The following is a 19,562-nucleotide window of genomic DNA, read 5'->3' as shown; positions in this document are numbered from 1 at the left end:
AAAAAATAATCGCTTACTGAGCACACGGCAAAAGCGTTTGGCATGTGCCACGCCCAAGCTCGGCCGAAGGTGCACCAAGTGGCACTTGTTGAAGATCGAAGCGAATGGTTCGCAGCGGATCACACGTGCGTGTGCTCCCCCATTTGGCAATTAGATTGAAAGACCCACACTTCAGCACAATAGTTACGAGTACGAGCCCGCCTGTCTTCTCAGCTCTACGCGTAATTGCCGCCCGATGCAGTGGGGCGTGCTGCAAATTGTGTACGGCATGTTCCACCTGGAAATGAAGTCAAATTAACAATAGACCAGCTCTAGGCGCTGGATAATGACGATGATAATAATCAGCCATGCAGCAGGGAGGATGGAATGGCCAATGGACATGCATCTGCCATGGGTAAGTTCAGTTCTTTTGAGATTATAATAAGCCCCAAGCCAAATGCACTCTAGGCACTGCCTCTCCGCTCTTTGGTCTGTCCAAAAATGTTCAGCAAATTGAACTTGAGGCCGGCAACATGCAACTTCCTTCCTGGGTGGCTTGGTGACTTCCTTGGCTTATCCTGACCCTCGATTCTTGACTGGCCACCGGCTGTGGCATGCCATTTGGCCATTTTGCTCGTCACATTTTGAGGCTAATTAAATCCACGGCGGTGCAAGAAAAAAACCCGAATGCTAAACACTTTCCGGCATTGACATTTCTTCCAGCCGTTCAAGTTGAGTTGAGTGGAAAATATTAAGCATACGACATGTGCTGCCGGTCGTCTCACAAGCCAAGATTTATGTTATGGTGGCCGCCGGCTTATTTCTTTTCATTTTTGTGCCAGTACCTGCTACACACACAATTAAAAGTGTCTCACAAAAAAAAGTTGTGAGGCCGGAAATGTTTGCCTGGTGATATTTATGACACTTTAAAGGCTGCTGACAGCAGTCCTTGGGCTGTGGTTGGGTCTGGGCTGGGGCTGCGACTGCTTTAAGCGATTCCCTCGACACGGCTCCAAGGCTTTCAAGGACTTTGGCAATTAAAAATGCGGCGTTGGCTTATCGCACGCGCCAGGACAAGTGTTGGCTCCGGTGGTTTTCCTTCGTTCCGTTTCGTTCTTGGCTGGTTAAAAAGTTTTCTCCCACCGACAAGGTGTTGAAAGTTTCCGCGGAAGTTTTCGCCACAGGCTGTGTAATCCATGGAGGGGGAGAGCGAGAATTATAGAGTGGAAGAGTGGGAGTATTGCCGCTTTAATCCTGCTTCGTGGGTCCTTTATTGCGACTGATAAGAGAATAAGTGCTGAGCAAATTTATATGGCGAACAGGCAATTAGCGGGCTAATCAAGTAATCCGCTGCTAATTGTGGAAACCAGTCTCAACGACGGCTCTGCCTCTGGCCCAGGGCAAGCTGGAAGCGACGCGGCAGCAGGGTGTTCAGCAGGAAGCCACTGAGCAGCTGCATGGTAAAAAATATTATCAATTGGGAGCGCACCTACGCAAAGGATCCCCACTGTAGCAGGGCAGGCACTGACAGCAGCTTCAAACCACTCTGGACACTGTTGCCGGCAGTCTGCAGCACCTGCTGATCGTTTTCAATCTGAGACCCGAATGGACCTCCATCTGCAGCGTAGGGCACAGCAGAATAAATAGTTTTAAAATCTACACTTTACGCTTTCAGTTTCTCAGCAGCATCCTCAGTATCCCAACTCGAATAACCGAATTATTGACCATTAAAATGCTCATGAAACCTTCTATAAAACCAAGGTAAAAAGCAGCCCAAGCTCAGTGCTGGTAAATCCTACGATTCAATGTGCCTGTTAAACCATTTTGCCCCAACAGATTGAATGTACTTTGGTGCGTTAGTTTTGCATTTTCCACCAATATTTCAACGGAACATTAACATTTTTGCGAAATATTTTGCCACACACAAAACCCCACAGTGTCATGTCATTCCCCCCGTGTTCGGAGCGAGCGAAATCCACTTTGATGCGCCTTTCATGTCCAGAACTTACAGAAACCTCACACCCACTGGAGTAAAGAATAAAGTCCTGGCCATAAGGCACAACACATTGACGCACCTCATGCGGTGACAACGACCAGGGACCAGGGCATGTTGCTGTAATACCCGCGCAAAATATGACCAAAGCCCAGGCACAAAGCTCCTTTAAGCACACGCCACAGGACGCAGCGAGGGAGAGAGGGAAGGAGGCATAGAAAAGGCCTAAACAAAATGTTCACACTAAGCACACCGCCAAAAGTCAAACAGAAGAAAACACTAGACAGAAGACACACAGCAGAATGGCAGAATGGTGGAGCGGTGGAGCAGTGTACCCCGCAGACAGGCACAGAAATCTCTGCTCAAGTTTCGAGGTAAATTTATGTGCCTCGGGCGGTAACTTCATTATGCAATGACCTACAATGAAATGGGCGCTGGCGTTGCACAAAATTTATGTGCAAAGTTGAGAGACAGCCTAAGTACGGCCACAGCGAGAGAGAGAGAGGGAGCGCCCAGGCAGTGGTTTACCCTCGGCTTTTCCCAGACATGTTGAAGTTGTCTTCCCCCCGTTGCCCCTTAACTTTAGAATAGTTTTTGTTTACGACTCTGGCTGATAAAATGCCAGGGGAAAGCTATTCAATGAGCTCTCCATGGGCAGTCACAGCAGAAGCGATAAGAAGCGGCTAATCAGCTAATCAGCCAGCAATTACTCGGGTTTCGGGAGCAGTTCACAGTTGGCTCGCTGCTGAGGAAGTTATGCTGCTTAAAAGTCTCCTATTTGCGGGTCTCCTTGCCCTCGTTTGTGGTGTCCAGCAGGTGCGCTACGACAACTACAAGGTGTACAATGTGAGGATCGATGAAAGAGAGCAATTCAATCTGCTCAATGCCCAGGAGAAACTCCTGAGGGTAAGGCAAAACATTCGTTCCATGAGAGACCCCACTGACACTGTCCCCCCATTTAGCTAAGCAGCTGGCGTGAGGCGAGACATTTGGGTGAATCCTCGGACATTATGGTGCCCCCGGAGTACGGAGATTCCTTTGAGAGTCTTCTGCTGAAGCACAACTTCAACTACAGCCTCAAGATTGACAATGTGCAACGTCACATTGATGCCCAGCGACCGCGACAGCGCATTGGCCACCACGAGTGGACACAGTTCCACACGCTGGACGAGATTTACGCGTGGCTGGATCTGATCGAGTCACGTTATCCGGACATAGTCACACCCTTCACCATTGGTAACTCGTACGAGGGCAGGCCCATTCGTGGTGTGAAGATCTCGTACCAGCAGGGCAATCCAGCGGTTTTCATTGAATCGAATATTCATGCCCGCGAATGGATCACCTCCGCGACGATCACCTACTTCATCGATGAGCTGCTGGTGCCGCGTAATCCTGGCGTCAGGGATATAGCCTACAATGTGGATTGGTACATTATACCCGTCCTGAATGTGGATGGATTTGTGTACTCCCATGAAGTGGTGAGTGCTGGGCAGTTGGCTGGCGATTAGATCACAGACGTGCCGTGCCGCTTCGTTTACGATTTCACTTATCTTATCGCTAACTACTCCAAGTGGCAGCTAATTACGTTTATTAATGCTTTCTGTTCACTCTCTCTCCAATCGATTTCCCCGGTAGGAACGTTTGTGGCGCAAGTCTCGCATGCCCTCCGATCCCACGGGCGAGTGCATTGGCACCGATCTGAATCGCAACTTTGACTTCCTCTGGATGTGTCAGTATCTTGCAAACACTTTTGTTGACCCAATCTGTAGCTGCTCTGTTTATCTCTGTTAGTGACTGGCGCCAGTGATGATCCCTGCACACAGACCTATGCCGGCCCCTCGGCCGAATCCGATCCAGAGATCAGCCAACTGACGGCGTACATCAATAACTCCATACCCGAGGGCAGCATCAAGATTTACATTTCCCTGCACTCTTACGGGCAGTATGTGCTGTCCCCTTGGGGTCACACCGATACGGAGTTCCCCGAGCACTATCCCCAGATGATGCATGTGGCCAAGGGTTTCGCGGATGCGCTCTACAGGCGTTATGGCACGGAGTTTATTTACGGCTCGAGTGCCACAACTTTGTGTGGGTTTGACAGATCCTATCTTTAGTGGTGATTTCCCATTATATTTGTGTTCCTTCTGCAGATCAAGTCTCTGGATCGGGCAAGGAGTGGGCCTATGCGGTGAAGAACATCACCATACCCTACACCATCGAGCTGCGGGACAAGGGAGAACTCGGCTTTGTCCTGCCGCCCGAGGACATAATTCCAGTGGCACGAGAGGTGACAGAGGGTTTTGTGGGCATGATTGCAGCCGCCCGGGAAGTGGATATATTGTAGAAAATAAAAACGAAACCCCCCAGCACCACCACCAACCATTCATACAGTGGAAAATGCTCCCCCCGTTTGGCGGCGCCACTGCGTCGAGAGTCGAGCTGCGAGTGTCGAGAGCTTTTGCTCCGCCCCAAAAACGAGAGGCCAGCGTCGAGCCGCGCCGAAGCTTCCAATCAGCAACGAGAGGCATCGTTTTTTTTTTGGGTGGGTAAAGCAAAGAGTCGGGAAAGCGAATGTGCGAGCACGAATCGCTGTTTGATAAGGAAGAGCTGACGGCAGCAGAACGAACGGTTGCATCTGTGGCTTTGCTTTCTTTTTTGGCGCCTCGCGCTGTGACTCCTCAAGTGTTGCTGGTTGGGCAGAGAGTCTCCGCCTCTTTTCAACGCGCGCGCAGCATCCTGTTGGACAAGGACAAGGCTGGTAGCAGCAGCCACCGGAGCAGCTCCTACACGTATGCGCGTGTCAGGAGGGGGGAGGCCAAACACTAACACTAATCGCAGCGAATGGCAAACGACCAGCGTAGAATCTTCTTCACCATTTTTTACCCACAACATGGCGTCACTCTACTGTCGTGTATATATATATCTCTGCTCTATGTACATGTCTGTATATAGGCACCTCCACGCACATAGAGAGAGTTGTGTGTTGGTTGTTGTGTTTGTGTGCGCTTGCACTTATTTTCTTTTTTCAATTTGTCTAATGAAATTGCGTTTTCCACTTGCGTCGCACAGCAATCCAACATACAGACATAAATGGGGAAGGGGGAGCCAGGAGCAGCACAAATAAAATGCCACGAAAAATCTTGGAAAATTCGAGAAAATATAACGTTGACACTTTTCTCTTTTTTTTTGAAGCGTTGAAGCTCCTTCTTGGACCGGAGTGTGTGTCCTGTGTGTGCCTCTTCACTCACTGTTCTTTCTGCATATAAATTGAAATTTACTAACCTCCGCTTCCTCTCTTTCTGCTCGCTCTCCTACTCTCTCTCTATGGTTGTCAGTTGCACCTTTATGACAATTTTCCTGCCACTGCCACTGCCACTTCCTTTTTGCTTACTTTTTTCCTGGTTATATGTATGTTGCGCATATTGCGGTGATGAATTTTTCTCTTTGAGTTATATGCCAGAATGGGCTGCAATGGCTGGTGGGAGGGGAGAACTCCCGAAAACTGTAGCCCCAACGGTGGCAATAAAAACTTACTTAGCCAAATTGCAATAAGCCCCGACTCCGACTTGCCTGGGCGACACAAAGTGTAAATTTCTAATTTGTATAATAGAATTTCCACGAATTTGTATGCTGCTTTATAAGCAGAAATGTGCAGATTGTTTACTGATCCTTTCGGAGTTTTAAAAGAGTATGTAAAGAAGATTTGGAAGATCTCTACATATCAGACATATTTATAATTGCAATTCCCTGTGGAATAGTAAGATTTCTCATCAGAAAAACTTCTGAAAACTCACTTAAAATTCTTGTAAAAAATTGAAAGTTGCCAGTTATATCTCGCTGTGATTCATACACCCAAAAAGTCCTCTCCCAACGCACCGGATATCAATTATAGTCGCATATATCAGCAGCTAGAGTCAGTTTCTAATTTGATAATTCAATTCTGCATGGCAATTCCCCTGACAACCAATCAAGAAATCAAATCAAAGTGGATTGATTTTGGTCACATTGGGCCAAGCCCCGAATCGTAGCACAGACTATAGCCAGAGCCAGAGACCGAAAAAAAAGCGTTTTAATTGCTGCCAAGGCAATAAACTTCAACGGCAATTGACGCTTGACACTTTGAACGCTTGAGAACGAACGCTCGAGAGAGATCAGCTAAGGAAGGAGTCCACTTGGGGGGACAGACAGCTGGTTGCTGGTTCGTTGGTTTCGGTATGGTAAGGCATACGAGTACGAGTATGGATTGCATTGGATTGCGCTCTGAAAAGAGTGGCCAGCGAAAGTATGACGACGATGCTTGGATATTCCCAGCGCGCGTCATGAAGCTGCGGCGTCTGCGCCTTTTTTGGACGTTTGGCAATGCTGCTGGCCGCAAGACATGAGGATGAGGATGAGCATGAGGATGGTATAGTTATGGGTTGGGATGAGAGTTGGTTGGACTGATCGCATAGTGCACCAATGCGCAATGCGATGCGTGTGCTGGCTGGCTGGCTGGCTGGCTGGCGCTCAGTTTCAGCTTGCATGCTGCTCGTATTCGTACTCGTACGCCTACCAAGAGTTATGACAGGCCACAGAGAGCTGAGCTGAGCTGCTGCTGCTGCTGCTGCTGCTGCTGCTGCTGCGATCCTTAAATGGCAAAAACGAAGCATCCGAACCGTTTATGGACTGACGACAAAGACAACGAAGACGACGGCGTGTTGACAATGATGTGGATGATTGGTGTTTTGTGCTGTGCCCGTTTCGTAAGAAAGAAAGAAAGCCAAAGGGTTCCCGTTTTCCCGTGAATTGCGAACAGAGGAAAGAACCCGCTCTGCCTCCACCTCAGGCTCTACCTCAGGCTCTACCTCTATCCTCTTCAGTCGCATTGCGTTGCGTCGATGCCAGTGGAGTCTCCACTCTGGACGAGTCTCTCATTGCGTCGCCGTTGCCTTATACGCTGCGTCTAGACAGGCTGGAAAAAATCACAGCAGAATCATTCAGGCAATGCCAAGTTTGGCGCTGAGGCCAGGCCTTCCTTCAATGATTGCCCCCATGAATGAATGAAGCCAGGCAGCCCGAGAGAGACCCGAGTCGAACAGCAATTAGTATGCGCAGATTGTGATCACTCGGAAGTAATGCTAATTTCTGTTGTCTACCCCGCTAAACCAAATGGAGAGCAGAAGGGTACGGGACTACGGATGGGGACGCTGTAGATGTCCACCTGTGCTGTGGGTATATGTGCTCTTTGGTTTGCCTTTTGGGGCTAGAATGAAGATCGTTGCTCAGATGTTTCCCCCTCAAGCGAGGGCTGCGTAGGGTAGCTCTGAGTCTATTCTGCAGCATTCCTTTCGACAGCAGCTTCCTTCTGGTGGTATCCTTTCACTTCAGCTAGCCGTTGAGCTAGTTTTTCTAAGGCCCCCAGGCCAGGTCTTGCCCAAAATGGTCTGATGCCTTGGCCCAGGAGATGTCATTAACATTAGACAGGGAGGAAGAGCCCCAGAGCTGCAGAGCTGCAGAGCAGGTGAATGAATGCAGCTGACAGATGGAGACGGCTCCAGGTGGAGTTGGGACAGGCAAGGGACAGGGAGGGCAGGCGGAGAACTCGCATTATGCAGGCAGCTTGTCTGTGCCATTAAGAGCGTTAACAGGAGGACATTAGTATCCTGTAGGCAACACCTGACGCAGTCGTCAGAGACGACACCGTCGACGAGGTCAACTTCAGACAAAGGCATGCAAATAGGATTTACCAGAGAGAGAGAGAGGGGGAGGACGGGCAGCAGCCTGGGAGGACCAACTTGGGTCGCCTTGGAAAATAAGAAAACAAATTTTGTGCGCTAAGCAGATGAAAAAGGCATTTGCATATACTACGCCCTGTCCGGAGTGGCACAGGGAAGCGAAATCAAAAGCTTTTTAAAGGATATTTTATATAATTTCACGCTTAAAAGGCGCACAGTCCGAATGGTCTTTCTCTCACTCTGTTTGCAGAGCGGCCAGAGGAAATTGAAAAAAGACGCTGCTCGCGCACTCCTCCCATCCCCCGGTGGAAGCAGCCGTTGGTTTACCCACGTGCCAAGCGGCTTAAAAAACGAACCAGGAATCGGGCTGGCAAGGAAAAGAAAGGAAAGGAAAGTAAAGACAGGCCTCGTCCTGCTGGGTGTAGGTGGGAGGCATTTGCATGCGACTTTTAAATCAATTATTGTTAAATATTTATTTCTTGACAGTCCATTTGGGCGAAGGGGAGTCGAGTCGCGTCTCGTTGTCTGTCGGTTGTTCGGTGGTTCTGTTGCTGTTTCTCCTGTTGGTTGGCCATATTATCCTAACATAAATTACATGATTGATTTCATTCGAAGGGGCAACAGATCTCAACAGAATGGAGCACACTTTGGGCGCTGGCAAAACAATGGCAGAGAAGTAAGCAAACAAAATGCAAATTCGCTTGGGCTGCTGCTTTTTTTTTTTGTATTTTGGCTTGATTAAAAAGCTTAGAAATTAGCATATCATTTGTGCAGCTATTTGTTGGATACATTATAGGTACGAGCGCATACATTGATTGGCTGGCAAGGAGATACAGGAGGATGCCCCGCTGTGGAGCAGGTTCTGCAATAACTTTTACCCAACTATAAAGCATATTTAGCTGTTGCTAACTTGGGTTGCTGCTGTGTCTTTACTTTTTATATATATTTTTCATGTTTTTGGCTGGCATTTCTTATTTTTTACGCTCCAACGAAGAGCAGCAGCAGCCTCATCCTCATCGGTCGTGTGTTTTGCTCAGTGGCGCGCGTTGACATTGCCATCAAAATGCTTTGACGTGGTTTTTGATTGACAGGAAACTCATACATAATTCATGTCATTAAATCATGTTACATTTTTTTCTCTCTCTCTCCCTCTTCTCTCATCTCGGGCCCCTCTTCTTTCTTTCTTTCTTTCTTTCTGTCGTGCAGCAGTTGCCAACATCTTCAGGTCCAGGCTCCCCATTGAAACAAGTTTCTCCAAGTGCAGAGCGACGGACATTTGGGCAGTAGCTCTCCACAGTCCCCTCTCACCACTTCGCCTGCGCTCCTGTGCACTTCTCTAGCAATTAAATGTCAAAAACTGTTTCTCTTCGCGCCTTCTCCTTTCAATGTAACTCAATTCCGCACTCAGATTTCTTTTCCCTCTGCCATATTCTTTTTTTAATATTTTCCCGCTGTGGAAAACTTGAAGAAAATAAGTTTTCAATGAATATAATTATGCAAAGCAGCCGGTCCGGTCCGGCACTCGCACTCCACTTGGCTGGACTGGACCTTAAGAGGCTCTCGCTCTGGTTCTGGCTCTGGCTCTGCTCTCAGCAAAAGGACATTAAAATTATATGAAAGCTGCTTGGCGCAATTTAAATATTTCCACGCCTGCTTCTCCTTCATTTCCACGCTGTCATAATATTTTATTATTGCTTGTTTTAATTCCTTGTTTCATGATTTCACAATCTCTGCCGCAGTTTTGTGCTGCCTTTGGTCTTCCTTTTATTTTTCTTTGCCTTTCGCTCTGTCATCTTTTTTCCTGTCAATTGTCCTTCAGCGAAAAGTTTTTCATTTTTATCAAAAGATTTCGCTGGCTGCTGTTTTTAATGAAATTTTGTCCGCTGTCCTGTAAAGGATTGCTGCTGCTGCTGCTGGTCGTGGGCACCTCCACAATTTGCATAATTTTTTATCAGCCATTTTTAATTTGCGATTTCGCGCAGTCGAGTGCGTGTCCTTAAGGAACTTTTCAACCCAAAGTTTGCTGCTGCGTGGGAGCATCCTTTTAATGAAAGTAATTTATGATCTTTTGGGGTTTTAAATGATATATTTTCCAGGGGGTTTGGGGAGGCGGATCATAATAGTTCAAAGGCTGGAAAATGTTTCAGATTTATGCAACAATCTATGAAGAAATCTCGCAAGTTTTGTATCTGATTTTCTATTCATTTTAATGACAGTTTATTGGACTGCAAGTCAGACCTTAATTATTTGACTGGTCATCGCTTTCATTAGTTATAATTAAATGTACCAAAGATTAGTCGCTCTCATCAGTGAGGGACTCATTCCACGCCCAGTCTCATGTGAGGATCTTCTTAGTGTCTGGGAATCTGGCAAATCATTTTAATTGCTTTGCCACTCTCGAGCCCTGCCTGACTCCTGCCTCTCGTGCAACACCCGAAAATCCAGGCCTTAGTCTTTGTTGTTGTCGATTGTGTGCGGCGATAATAATTACACGTCACGCTGCCACGCAATCAAAACATTATTTGTGCAAAATCACGGAACTGAACTGAAGCGGAAGTGATGAAGGACTTATTGGCTGCACGCGTCCGTCGGCGTTCGCATCGTTGTCCTCCGCAAAAGGGAAAAATAAAAGTTTAAAAAATATTTTGTAGCACCATCCTGATTCCGATCCCACACCCCATTTGCATTGCACCCAAGACTCAGTGCTGTAGTCCTTTTGGTCCTTCCGTCCCGTGTTAAATTCAACGCAACGCGTGCGGTCACGTGGCCTGGGGACACGCCCACTTTCATGATAGTCACAATCGGCAGCCGAGATTCAAACAAAACGTTGCCACCGCATCAAACGTCATTCATGGCTGATGGACTCCTTTGGACTCCAGCGCCAATCAGGAGCAGGAGAAGCAGCGACATCAGTCGGTCAGCAGGAAGGAGCAACGGAAAATCGTTGAAAATTATGTAAATTGTTTTTTGGGTGGCGCAAGCGAAAGGAGTGCGAAAATTTGCCTAAATGCTTTACACAGGCATCGCTCCCTTCCAGCAGCAGCAGCGGTGACAATGGGGAACAGGTTAATCGGAAGCTGCCCCAAATTGTTGCAGCAGGCGATGGAAAAAAGCCGCCAAACAATGTGACAGAAACATATGTTGCCATCATCAACAGTTAAACGAGGGGACACAATCCTTTTGCCAGAAGCCTCATCATATTTGGCAATGGGGAGCACAGATTGTGGGAGCATTTGAGTGGGTTAGAGCCGTCAGCGATTTAGGGATAGTCTCAGCATGCCTGCCCCATAGCTACAGCTTCCGTTTAGACTTCCATTCCCACCCCAAAACAGATCAATGGGAAGACATCGCATTTCGCATTTGTTGTATATTGCTTCCTGTCCACTATTTGCCATATACATTTCATATTTTTCTCACCATTTCCACCCCCTGACCAGTCCTTTGTGTCAGCCCCCTTTGGACACACGACACACGTTCGTGGCAATAAAAGCGCAAACGTTTCAATTCCGTTGCGGCTGACAAATGCACGGAAAAAAGGCGAATGTTTCTGCCCCAAAAATATATACAGCATAGTATAAATTATAATGATAAAAAGACAAACGGGCACAAAAGTTTATCTAGATGGTTGTCGAGTGTTTTGATTTGTAACGTTTCTCACTTCATTATTATGCGATAAATAATGGCATCTACATGTCGCTCGTCTAGTCTCTGGTAATATAATTCCGAGGGGCGAAACGGCAGAGGGTTGTTCCTGCTGGATGGGACGTCCCGTTACTGGGCAGCGGAAGTAGAGCGGAGCTGAATGGTCAGCAGTCAGCAGTCGGCATTCGCGTCTGTGGAAATTAATGAGGCCTAACATGACGGATAGAGTTTTTTTTTATCTCTCTGCCAAGTGTGACCCCCTAGTATCATCAGCATCACCTTTGACCTTTGCTAGAGCTTTGGCAGAAGCTTTCATGCAAGAGTTGCCAACCATTGGGGAAAAGTTTAGATGAAAGCACAAAGCTTCCCATTAATGTTCATGTCCAGGGTGGAGGTTAACTTTGGCTGAACTTTGTTCTTCATTCATTATCATTCACATTCATTCAACACCCCCTGAAAGCATGCTGCAAGCTCACACGCATAATGAACCCTTGTGCAAAAGCTTCGCCCAAAAACCCACCCCTGCCTTATAGCGCTGAGCACAAGAGCACAAAACTCTCTCTTGTGTGTGTTGGTATGTGCCGTCAAGCTGCTCTCTCTCGCTCTCTGTATGTCTCTCTGTCTGTCTTGTGTTCTGTGTGTGACACAAAGAGGAGTGTCAGGCAGCATAAATTTCAGCATACAAAATTCCACACACAAGCAGCGCGTCCAGAAACTTTTCGGCAACTTTTCCGCAGGAAAATCGAGTGTAAATACGCTGAAATAAAAGCAAGCGGATGAAAAAGTCAAAGTTCCTAGCTCCTAGAACTAATCAAAAATTGCTGTAAATTAATTTGTTAGCGGTAAATGCTGCAAGTCTCAAAACGGGTGGAGAGTGGAGAGGAGGTGCCTCCATCGACGTCGCCGTCTCAGTGTGTGCGTGTGTGTGTGTGTGTTTGTGTGTTTATACGGGGGCCAAATGGGTCCAAGTGGCCGATGGGATAAATCAAACAAGTTTCTACGTGTATAAAAAGGCGGCCCCCAGCGAGGGCCGCAGTGCGAATGGAAATCTTTAAGATTAATAAATAAAACATAAATTATGTTTGCGCTGGCAGCACGAAATAAAAAACCATCAAAAAGGAATGAAAATGCCGAGCAACAAAAGCGTACGAACCCGAGCGGATATATTTTGATTTTTTTTTTATAAATAGAAAAATCAATTTCGCACGCAGCAGCGGCAGTAGCAGCAGCAGCAGCAGCGGCACAGCAGCAGCAGCAGCACAAGAGGCAGCGCCACAGCTACAGTAAGCAGCAAAAAGAGAGAGCGCTCTTGGCTCTCCCGCGTGCTCTCTCTTTTTTTTGTGTTTGGCTTGGCGCAAGTGTGGAGCCCGTGTGTGTGTGTGCGTCCATGGTATATGCGCTGGCGGGTAGGGTGGAAAGATCACTCTTGCGTGGGCCACAGATCTCGCCATAAACTCACACAAATAAGGGGGAATTGTAAACCACACCTCGCACAAAACACACCTTGGACTTGTCTGTGTGTGTCTATTATTATAAGTCCAGTGCGAGAGTACCGTGCCCAGTGGCTGCTGCCACTGCCTCTGCCCTGTGCCGCTGTGTGCCATCGAGAGAATAATAATTGAATCTACTCGTAATTCAAGTGTTTTTGTTGCACCATTTGTTGTGCTTAATATTGTTATTATTTGTTTAAATTAACGCCAAAAACACACAATACTACGCAGGAGGTCGAAACGCGCGCGCGGACCAGCCTCCTCTTTGTGCCTAGTTCCGGGACTAAGACTCTAAAGCCGATACGCATACCCTGTAGGTGGCCAACCCCTTTTTGATATCCTGTTTGCGACAAATTGCGAGTAGCAGCAAAAGAGCAGCAGAGACAAGGAACAAGTGGTTGACAGACAGAAGTGCCATTCTATAGAGAGGGGAACGCAGGTTCCAAGCTAATTTCCGTTGCTGTATCCCCCCACCACCCATCAGCTCCTCCATCGACAAAAAAAGAAGGAAAATTATTTCTATTTGGTTTGAACTGGATAGAGGTGGTGGAAAAGAGAGAGGTGGTTTGGTGGGTGGTTGGTTGGGTGGCCCAAATGGGTGGCTGGGTGTCAGAGTTCCACTAAGAATTCTTGCTGTTGTTGTTGCCATAGTGGAATCTTTCGAAATTGACAACAGCAGCGGCAAGAATTCCCAACAACAAATCAAATAAATTAAATTTACACACATAGTTAAATTATTGAAAATTGAATAAAACAGAAGAATAGACGGAGACGAGACGGAAAGAGAAGCGCCACTGAAACGTTTGATAGAAAACGTAAATAAAAGAGTCTCAGTGCGTGAAAGAGAGCACACCGCTGGCAAAACGTGCGAGCAAGTGAGGAGACAGACAGACAGTCACAGAACGTGCGGATAACCCAGAGAAGAGGCAAAAGCTAGAGAGAAGACAACAACAGCTCCGGAGAACAGCCTGTGTGTGGGAGGAAGTGAGCAGACAGGCCGCCCCCACTGGAAGAGCTCAAGAGGAGCATAAAATCGCAAGCAGAGAAGACATCATCATCGCCAGAGCGAGAGAGAGAACGAGAGAGAGAGATTCCGAGAGACAACCACCCGCTGGCTCCACAGACGAGACCCCACGAGACACGGCACAGCGTGGAGAACGTGTCGAGCAACAAATTAATAATAAAATAAAGAAAAACACACACAAATTGAAGACAACAACAAGGAGGAGGAGGAAGAGCAGCATCCGAAGCAGAGATAGAAGCAGCAGCGGAAGCAGCAGCAGCAGCAACGTTGCCAGAGGAACCCACGGAAGATGGGCTGCGGGCAGAGCAAGATACACTTATATCCCAGGAAGTCGAAGAGTAAAGCAAATGGCAAGAAAGGAGGACATGGTGAGTGTTGGCTTAAAAGCGTGAGGGATGGATGGGCGAGTGAGGTGTCGAGGTCGATCGGGAGGCAACCAGAGGAGTTTTCTTCCAATAACAAAAGCTTCAATCGCGTGTGTGTTTGTATGCGCTGTGTGCGCTCGTATCTGTGTGAGCCACCTGTTTCCACACAATGAGGACATCATTGATTAATATGTCACTAGCAGCAGAGCAGAGCAGAGAGCGAGGTTACAGCAGGGGGAGAGCCGAGAGGTCCATGCATTCAGCCAAGTAATAAAGGCCTACATTTTAAAAACCCCCATTTAAAAGGCAAAAAAAAAAACAACACCCATTGTCTATATATAAAATATACACACACACGCCACACGTGCATAAGTGTTGGTTGTGTGTGTGTGTGTTGTGTGTGTGTGCGTTTGCTCTTAAGTTTATAAAAATGTAAAAATCTAACCTACATGGGGTAAAAAGTTTTGACTATGCCCCACTTGCCAGCACGCTCAACGGCGTTCACCTTCCTTCCCTATCACCAGTTCCTCTACCTCTTCCTCCTACCTCCACTCTATTCTCTTTCTCGCTTCTCCTTTGTGTTTTCTCTCTGTGTATGTGTGTGTGTGTGTGTGTGTGTGTGTGTGTATAATTAACTGCTAAAAAGGCAACTTGTTGTTGCAATGGGCGGCTACGTGTATATGCGGGTGTGGTCTGCCCCCAAGGGTCCTCTGCTCTGTCGCTCTCGCTTTCTCTCTCTGACTGTGTGTGTGTTTGTGTGTGTGGAAAAGGGTTCAAGCCGAAACTGTGTAGCATACACAAAGTCGCCATTGTGCCATCAACGACCCAAATTTCACGTTCTGCCTAGGCTAGGCCACGCTTTCGCTTCCATCCTGTATCCTAGATTAATTATTCATAATAACCTTCGTTCCGTGGCTTTGGTTTTTCTTCCGTCTCCTCTTATGGATTTGCATTAAAATGCATAACTCTTTTTAATTATATTTGTGGGTCCATCTAACTTCAAAGACGAAAGACAAAAAAGACCCAATGAGAGATCTTGACCGAAGCTTATGAAAGATGAATGGAACTTTCTTGAATGTTCCTGGGAGTGCGCCAAGTGCCAAGTGCTCCACACTCAATGTGTGTCACTGGGAGTAGCTCCCCCCCAAGCGAAGCAGCAGTTGCACATTCGCTTTATTGCTAAACTTTTGCCACTTTGTGGCACTCTCGAAATTGCCAACTCATCTTCTATTATGTTTTCCACTTGCTTCTTGGTCTCACCCCCTCCAACAGCCGATTCAGATGCCGAAACGGATGAGGATGAAGGCCACATCGAGGATGCCGAGAAGGCACAGCAGCGCGACCGCGAGAAGCATGACGAGAGCGAGGAGCTAAGCAATAAGGATAGCCAGGACTCGGACGAGGATGTAGCCGTCTCACTGCTGCGCGCCAAGAATCTATCGTTGCTGCAAAGCCAGTGAGTTAATCTCCAAGACTCTTGTCTGAGTGCCTCTCTAACTATGTTCTTTCCCTTTTCCAGAGAAATATCCTCAAGCCAACATAACTTTTTCCGCATGCTGGACAGGAAGATCGATGAGGTGAGACCCAAACAAGTTAATCTTTTTGATGAAGCACTCGATTAATCCTTGAGTTTTTCCAGGGTCCCGATTACGACTCGGCCAGCGAGACGGAAGTGGCCTTGGAGGAGGCACGTCTGAATGCCCTGCGCCAGCATTGGGAGTCCGCCAGCCTCACCGCTTCCATTTGCTCCTCCGCCAGCCGCTCGCTGCAGACCACGCCCATTCGACAAGTGCAGGTGCCGCTGAAGCAGCCACCGCGAAGCGCAGGGCTACTACTCCAGCCCTCAGCGGCGTGTGGCACGATGGCCGCGACGGAGTATCTACCTCAGCATGTGTTGGCGGGGCGACAACAGCAGCAGCAGCAGCTGCAGCAACAGCAACAGGCAGCCGTTCTCTACCAGCAACAACAACAGCAGCAGCAGCAGCAACAACAGCAGCAGCTCATCCTCATGCCCCAGATGGATGCTAATGTTGGCATCCATACGTCCACTGCGGCAGCCGCAGCTCAGCTAGCCCAGCTCCAGCAGCAACAGCAGCTCCAGCAGCAGCAGCTCCAGCAACAACAGATCCATCAGCAGCAGCTGCAACAGCAGCAACAGCAGCAGCAAATGTACCAGCAACAGCAGCAGCAGTATATGCTGTCCCTTCCCGCAGGATCCATGCCGCAGAGCGTCAGTCCCAAGCGACTGATGTATGGAGCGGCGCCCTCGCCGCCCATCAGCTCCTGCCCCGTATCCGCAGCTCCTCCTTCCGTACAGTATATCTCAGCCGGCTCCCAGCTCATGCAGCAGCCGGGTGGAACGGGTTTCCTTAATGGCGCCGGCGCCAGCGGGCTGGGAGTGGGACGAGCGCCCTTGCAGCTGGCCTACTACGGCGCACCGGGCGCCAACCCACAGGGAGCGGCGTCTTCGGCTCCCCTGAATGCCCCCGAAACATACGAAACTCAAACCGCTCCACACAGCCAAAGTCAACAACAGCAGCAGCCACCGCCACCGCCGCCGGGTGGCTACTATGGCGAGCTCATGCACGGAGTGCAGGTAAGCAATGAAATTCCCCAAATACCAATAGATCCTAATTGATTATTTTTGTGTGTCTTTGCAGCAGACAGCACCCGCGGCGGAATACAAGTTTCCGGCGGCCATTAGCGTACAGAGATTGGCGCCGCAAGTGCAGCGGCAGCTGCGCGAGACGCAGGAACTCATAAAAGACTCGTGCCCGCAGCTGTATGCAGCGGGCTATGGCAGCCCAGGACCACCGATACGCAATCCCAGCAGAAATCCAACTAGAACTAGACCCACCCTGGAGACCCAGTTCTCGCAGGAACTATCGTGATATCTATATATGTAACAAACAGCAAGCAAACGCAAGTGCAACCGTAGCAAAGGATAATGCCACACTCTGAGCAGAAGAGAACAGAATCAGTGTTAGATAAACCGCAGCCAAAGAACAGAAAGAACTAATTAACCAAAACTATAAAATACTAAATGAAAAAAAAACAAAAAATGCGAAAAGCCAAAAAAAAATCGAAGAAAATCAATTAAGAAATTGTAAAACTGCACTCGATGTTTCAGACCCCCCCTTCCCGAACTGGGTAGATTGTGCCCCCCTCCTCATACGACAAACCTATACGCGTATTAATTACTAAAATCACAGTTGCCACAATTAGTCCCCCGAGCCACCAAAACTACTGGCTGGTCCTCTTTTTGATCGCCGGCCCACTTTTCCACCAACAAGGTCCCTTTTTTTCTTCTATTCATAGTTTTTAATTCGATATTATTATATAAAGATTTTGTACAATGTCAAAAGCTATTATTAAACCTTCGTTTTGTAGATATTAATTCGGTCTATCGATCCGATCCGATCCCAAACGATTCAGTTTACGTTTTTCCGATCACAAGAAGGTGGGATGGTTTTGGGATGGATGTTGCTGTACAGAAAGTTGATGTTCGTCCTGGTTGTCCTTTTATATCAATAAGTTGGCAGGACTTTCCCGAATTCAAAAAGGCTTGCCAAGCCCCGATCGGACGCTGTAGAGCTGAGAAAAAGAAAAAAAGACAGAATATAAAAAGAACAGCGAGAGAATATGGCCAGATCGTCAAAGGACCCACTTACTTTCCCAGGATGGGAAGGATCCCCGATCAAAAATTCATTGCACGTCCAGAACGGACAGAAAATTTCATGCTGCATGCTTTTAGTTGCTTTCGCATGCTAAATCTTAGCCTTCTTTTGGGGCCGAGCTGAGAGGGAAAATTTAGTTCGAGAATTGGCCGTCGATCCAAGGGGCGCCACTGTGCAAATCTACAACAAAAACTTTTGTTGTACAACAATTATTTTTTTGTTGTGCAACAACAGCAAAAATAACTTTTGTTGTTCAACAATTATTTTTTGTTGTACAACAATAGCTAAAAAAACTTCCGTTGTTGTACAACAATTATTTTTTTCTTGTACAACAATAGCAAAAACTACTTTTCTTGTACAACAATTTACAACCACAATAAAAATGGACAACAACAAGAGGAACATTTGGTTTTGTTGTTTTATCCTTTATTTGGCTTCCGCCTAATTTGGCGTGCTAAGGCTTCAACTCTTTTCACCTTAAAAATATAGCACTATATCAGCTAACAGCGCACCGATCTAGGCGTTCTATGGCTTCCTCTGATCGGGAAAACATCCTTGATATGAAGTCCTTTTCAAGGATCAAGGATATTTTGTTTTCTTTAAATCTGGATGTTCAATGACTTCCTGGGATCCGAAAAGTATCCTCGATTTAGCCCTTTTCAAAGATCATAAAAGGTCTCAAAAGCGTCTTTCAAGTGGCAACTGTGAAAACAACTACTAAACTTATGCGGAGCAACAAATACAACAAGCATTACAACTAGAAAAAAATTAATATTCACGAGGCAGCCAAAGGATTACGAGCGGAGAGGGTAGGAGAAAGCGCAAGGAGTTAATAGATTTAGGAATCGAGCATATAGCGTCACAAGGCGATATAAAATATATGCAAATGCCACAAAGAAAGGGAGTGAAAAGTTCCCGATATAAAGCAAACACAAATCATACAAAGTACGAGTAAATAATGATATATTGAATTGAAACCAATGACTTCTTCATAATCATACACAAATTTCGTTATTCATAATTCTCATGGTGTAGTTTTAAAACGATCAAATATTTTGCCGTCTCGTAATGGTGGAGATGATTATAACCATTAAAGGATGAAGCTGTCCTGTAATATTTGTATCATTTTGTTTTATTGATTATTATGATAATTTTTTTATGTATGTATAATAGTTTTTATACCCGGTACTCGAAGAGTAAATAGGGTATATTGTATTTGTGGGGAATAACAGTTGTATATAAACGCCCAGAAGGAAACGTTTCCGACCCCATAAAGTATGATAAGCATCAATAGCCGAGGCCATGTCTGTCTGTCCGTCCGTCCGTCTGTCCGTCCGTCTTGTTTGTCGGCTAGTTCTCAGAGACTATAAGAGCTAGAGCCACCAAATTTTGAGACCATATCTATCAGATCACCGAATTGGGATCCGATTAAATCAGATTGATCCAGAATGAATAAATTATTTCAATATTTCAAATTTTGAAGCCTACTTCAAGGTTCAATTCTTTTGTCCTAAAAATATGAAACCTTGAAGTATGCAACATAATTTTCTGATTTTTTCTGCTTCTGCAGTATGCGGCCTCTGCCTCTGCCGCGAGTCTGCAGTGTGCGGGTCTAGGGAAGGGGGGCGAGCTAAATGAGCGTGTTGGTGTGAGAAGCGTTGTAGATGTAGATGACAGA

At 47.0% G+C, this 19,562-nt stretch overlaps 2 protein-coding genes across 5 annotated transcripts; both read left to right on the top strand.

Moving 5' to 3' along the window:
• Positions 1 to 231: 231 nt before the first annotated feature.
• On the top strand, positions 232 to 17,604 carry LOC117893973 (alpha-protein kinase 1). 4 transcript variants are annotated; one of them, XM_034800779.1, is made up of 6 exons: positions 11,972 to 12,076; positions 13,576 to 14,210; positions 15,480 to 15,663; positions 15,727 to 15,784; positions 15,847 to 16,803; positions 16,868 to 17,604. In XM_034800779.1, the coding sequence occupies exons 2-6, from the start codon at positions 14,132 to 14,134 to the stop codon at positions 17,096 to 17,098; spliced, it is 1,509 nt and encodes a 502-aa protein (XP_034656670.1). In that variant the 5' UTR covers positions 11,972 to 12,076; positions 13,576 to 14,131; the 3' UTR covers positions 17,099 to 17,604. The 4 variants fall into 4 exon arrangements, with proteins under 4 accessions (XP_034656671.1, XP_034656670.1, XP_034656669.1 ...); XM_034800778.1 differs by having other exon boundaries at positions 11,974 to 12,170; XM_034800777.1 differs by having other exon boundaries at positions 11,974 to 12,170; positions 13,548 to 14,210.
• On the top strand, positions 2,709 to 4,337 carry LOC117893976 (zinc carboxypeptidase). Its single transcript, XM_034800783.1, has 5 exons — positions 2,709 to 2,878; positions 2,935 to 3,450; positions 3,608 to 3,701; positions 3,764 to 4,060; positions 4,123 to 4,337. Exons 1-5 carry the CDS (start codon positions 2,729 to 2,731, stop codon positions 4,314 to 4,316), a joined length of 1,251 nt encoding a protein of 416 aa, XP_034656674.1. The 5' UTR covers positions 2,709 to 2,728; the 3' UTR covers positions 4,317 to 4,337.
• Positions 17,605 to 19,562: the final 1,958 nt, after the last annotated feature.

This window comes from Drosophila subobscura, chromosome J, assembly GCF_008121235.1.
Source record: "Drosophila subobscura isolate 14011-0131.10 chromosome J, UCBerk_Dsub_1.0, whole genome shotgun sequence".
Taxonomy (NCBI): domain Eukaryota; kingdom Metazoa; phylum Arthropoda; class Insecta; order Diptera; family Drosophilidae; genus Drosophila; species Drosophila subobscura.
This window is presented reverse-complemented; position numbering and strand designations above follow the sequence as displayed.

Bases quoted from the DNA above. Each gene is read 5' to 3' on its own strand.
- LOC117893973 (XM_034800779.1), top strand. From the start codon at position 14,132: ATGGGCTGCGGGCAGAGCAAGATACACTTATATCCCAGGAAGTCGAAG. The intron at 15,664-15,726 runs GTGAGTTAATCT...TCCCTTTTCCAG, and splicing joins CTATCGTTGCTGCAAAGCCA to AGAAATATCCTCAAGCCAAC. The intron at 16,804-16,867 runs GTAAGCAATGAA...GTGTCTTTGCAG, and splicing joins AGCTCATGCACGGAGTGCAG to CAGACAGCACCCGCGGCGGA.
- LOC117893976 (XM_034800783.1), top strand. From the start codon at position 2,729: ATGCTGCTTAAAAGTCTCCTATTTGCGGGTCTCCTTGCCCTCGTTTGT. The intron at 3,451-3,607 runs GTGAGTGCTGGG...TTTCCCCGGTAG, and splicing joins TTGTGTACTCCCATGAAGTG to GAACGTTTGTGGCGCAAGTC. The intron at 4,061-4,122 runs GTGGGTTTGACA...TTCCTTCTGCAG, and splicing joins CTCGAGTGCCACAACTTTGT to ATCAAGTCTCTGGATCGGGC.